The sequence below is a fragment of the Buceros rhinoceros genome, unplaced genomic scaffold (genome assembly GCF_000710305.1).
Source record: "Buceros rhinoceros silvestris isolate BGI_N320 unplaced genomic scaffold, ASM71030v1 scaffold23645, whole genome shotgun sequence".
Taxonomy (NCBI): domain Eukaryota; kingdom Metazoa; phylum Chordata; class Aves; order Bucerotiformes; family Bucerotidae; genus Buceros; species Buceros rhinoceros.
In genome coordinates, this window is record NW_010411684.1 from 11,868 (window position 1) to 14,227 (window position 2,360).

Sequence of the window (2,360 nt, forward strand, 5' to 3'; positions counted from 1 at the left end):
ACTGACGCCGACACAGACAGAGGTGAAAGCTCCACAGCAGGGCAGTCATTCTGGGAAAGCTCGGGCCGGTGGCTCAGCTCCTGGTCTCGTCCATCCGGTTCCTCCCCTTATCCCGGCGATTTTTATCTTTCAGCTCATCACCTAAGTATGCGCCTGAACCTCTCCCAGCTGTACGGCAGCGGGACGGCTGTCGGCGTGGTGTGCTGCGGGGTGTATAGGGTTGCTGCGATCCGTTTCCTGATCTGTCGGGACCTGCTGATCCTCCAGCAGCTGCTGCTGCGGCTCCGAGATCCGGTGAGCAACAGCCCTGGGAGCTACTGCTGCACGCTTTGAACTTCCCAATGCAGGGCTCTGCAGGTGCCAGGCTCTGAGCTCCGTCTCTTCCCACAGAGCACTGGAGGCTGTTTGAACTAGTCCCAGGCTTGGGCAAAGCTCCCTTCTCTTTTGTTGTCCTAAGCGCACCCCAGCTCCCTCTTTTCCTCATGGAGCACCCAGGAAGCAGGAATCAAACCTCCTGTTGCAGGAGGAGGAGGGCATTGTTTGCAGCTCCCTCACCTGAAACCAAGCTCGTACTGGTCTCCCCTCTATTCCCCGCGCCCTGTCCTCCAGCCTTGGTGTCGCGGTGGCAGCATTGATCCAGAGGTCATGGTTTCCACCTCGGCTCCAGCCACCAGCATGGCAGCTGGGTTTTTGGTCCTGTGTGGGGTCTGTCCTGTTGGCCACCTGAGCTGGTGCCGGTGGTTAGGGGGATGCAGGGGTGCGGAACAAGCCCTTGGACAAGGGAAGTGGTGTTTACACCAACATTATTTCCTCAGAAATGTTACTGATGTACTTTCTTGATTGAAAAGAAATCTTCTTCTGGAATCGGTTGCCCCAGGAGTATCTAAAGCCTGTCACAAGGTGCCCTTGGGCAGTCGGGCTCTCCCGAGATGTGTGACCTGCTGCTTTGCCACCTTGATGTGCTGGTGTCCTTCACAAGCATTCGTTGGTTGTCCCCCACCGTGTCACCTGGCCATGCTGCCCTTGGCTGGAGCGTAGGGGGACACAGGGCTGGGCCCCGAGGGTGGGATTTCACTCTCGGTGACATTGTTGCAGCAGCACAAAGCACCTTTTTGTTGATGTCCCTGACGTCAGCAGGTGTTGGTGTGCCCAGAGTGCTGGTGTAACGTTCCCCAAGGGTCTGGGCCACCAGAATAATTAACTGTCATTAACTATACTTAACTAAGAGTCTGAGGTGATGCTGCTAGTTGTAACTGGGTTGTTCTGGCACGTGCAAGAGTCCTGCTGGTCTCCTGGGCGGGCTGAGTTAACTGCTGGGTTATTGACCACCGCGGTGTTCATGCTGAGCCTGATACAAACCTCCCTGCCCTCGTCCTGCCATGGCTCTCTGGGCTCGGCTCTGGCTGTGCCAACCCCTGTGGTTTCCTTGCAGATGGTTTTGGGAGGGGGCCAGCTCTTCCAGTCTCAGCAGGACCTGCTGCACCGCACCTCTCCCCTGCTGCTCTCCTACTACCTGATCCAGTGGGCGAGCCAGTGCCTGGCCTCAGATGTCCCCGTCGACACGCTGTAAGTCTCGGCTGTGCCCCTTCTGTCTGAGTGATGGTGGCCTCCTGCCAACCCCCCTGAACTGCTCTTCCTGCTGGGGAGAGCTGGTGGTTGCTGGGGAGTGTCATTCCAGGAGGCAGGTTGTGCCAGGGAGGGTTTTTTCCCATTCCACACTTTGAGCTGACTCTTTGCCTCGTGCTAGTTCTGCCATGCGAGGTCTCGCCGTTCTGTTGCCTTTTTCAGCCGTAGGAGCCCTTCAAGTTGAACAATGAGCACAATTAAAGCAGGAGGCGTTTTGTTGTCTCTTCGCTGACGGCTTTTCTCTTCTCTAGGGAATCTAACCTGCAGCATCTCTCCGTGTTGGAGTTGGCAGACACCACTGCTCTGACCCCCCACAAACTGGGTAAGGCATCCACAGGTCACCAGCACCTGGGGTCTATTGTTTACACCTCGTGAGCTCTGTCTCTGCCACCGGGTTTTATCCTCAGCCTGAGGAGAATGGGAAGGCCTCGCTCAGCCAAAGAGTTGTTGATTCTGACCCCAGCAGTATCCACCTCTCACGTTTCAGTGGCTGTAGTGGGTCAGACCACTCTGCTCGCTCGCCTTTAGCCCACAGTGACCAGGGGCAGCAGCTCAGGGGAGCGAGAGAATGTAGAAATCCTTCCTTGCTCCAAGAGGGACATTGAGGGTCTGGAGAACTTGTGAGGAGCGGCTGAGGGAGCTGGAGGGGCTGAGCCTGGAGCAAAGGAGGCTCCGGGGAGACCTTCTGGCTCTGAGAACTCCCTGACAGGAGGGTGGAGCCAGGGGGGGTGGGG

At 57.2% G+C, this 2,360-nt stretch overlaps 1 protein-coding gene across 1 annotated transcript in view; it reads left to right on the forward strand.

The window, feature by feature from the left end:
• Nucleotides 1–2,360, forward strand: part of NUP160 (nucleoporin 160kDa) — a gene marked incomplete at both ends in the record, with an annotated part of 27,462 nt that overhangs the window by 11,401 nt on the left and 13,701 nt on the right. The window contains 3 exon segments of the mRNA XM_010136098.1: nucleotides 123–294; nucleotides 1,433–1,566; nucleotides 1,878–1,948. Of these exon segments, the coding sequence (XP_010134400.1) occupies nucleotides 123–294; nucleotides 1,433–1,566; nucleotides 1,878–1,948 (377 nt within the window).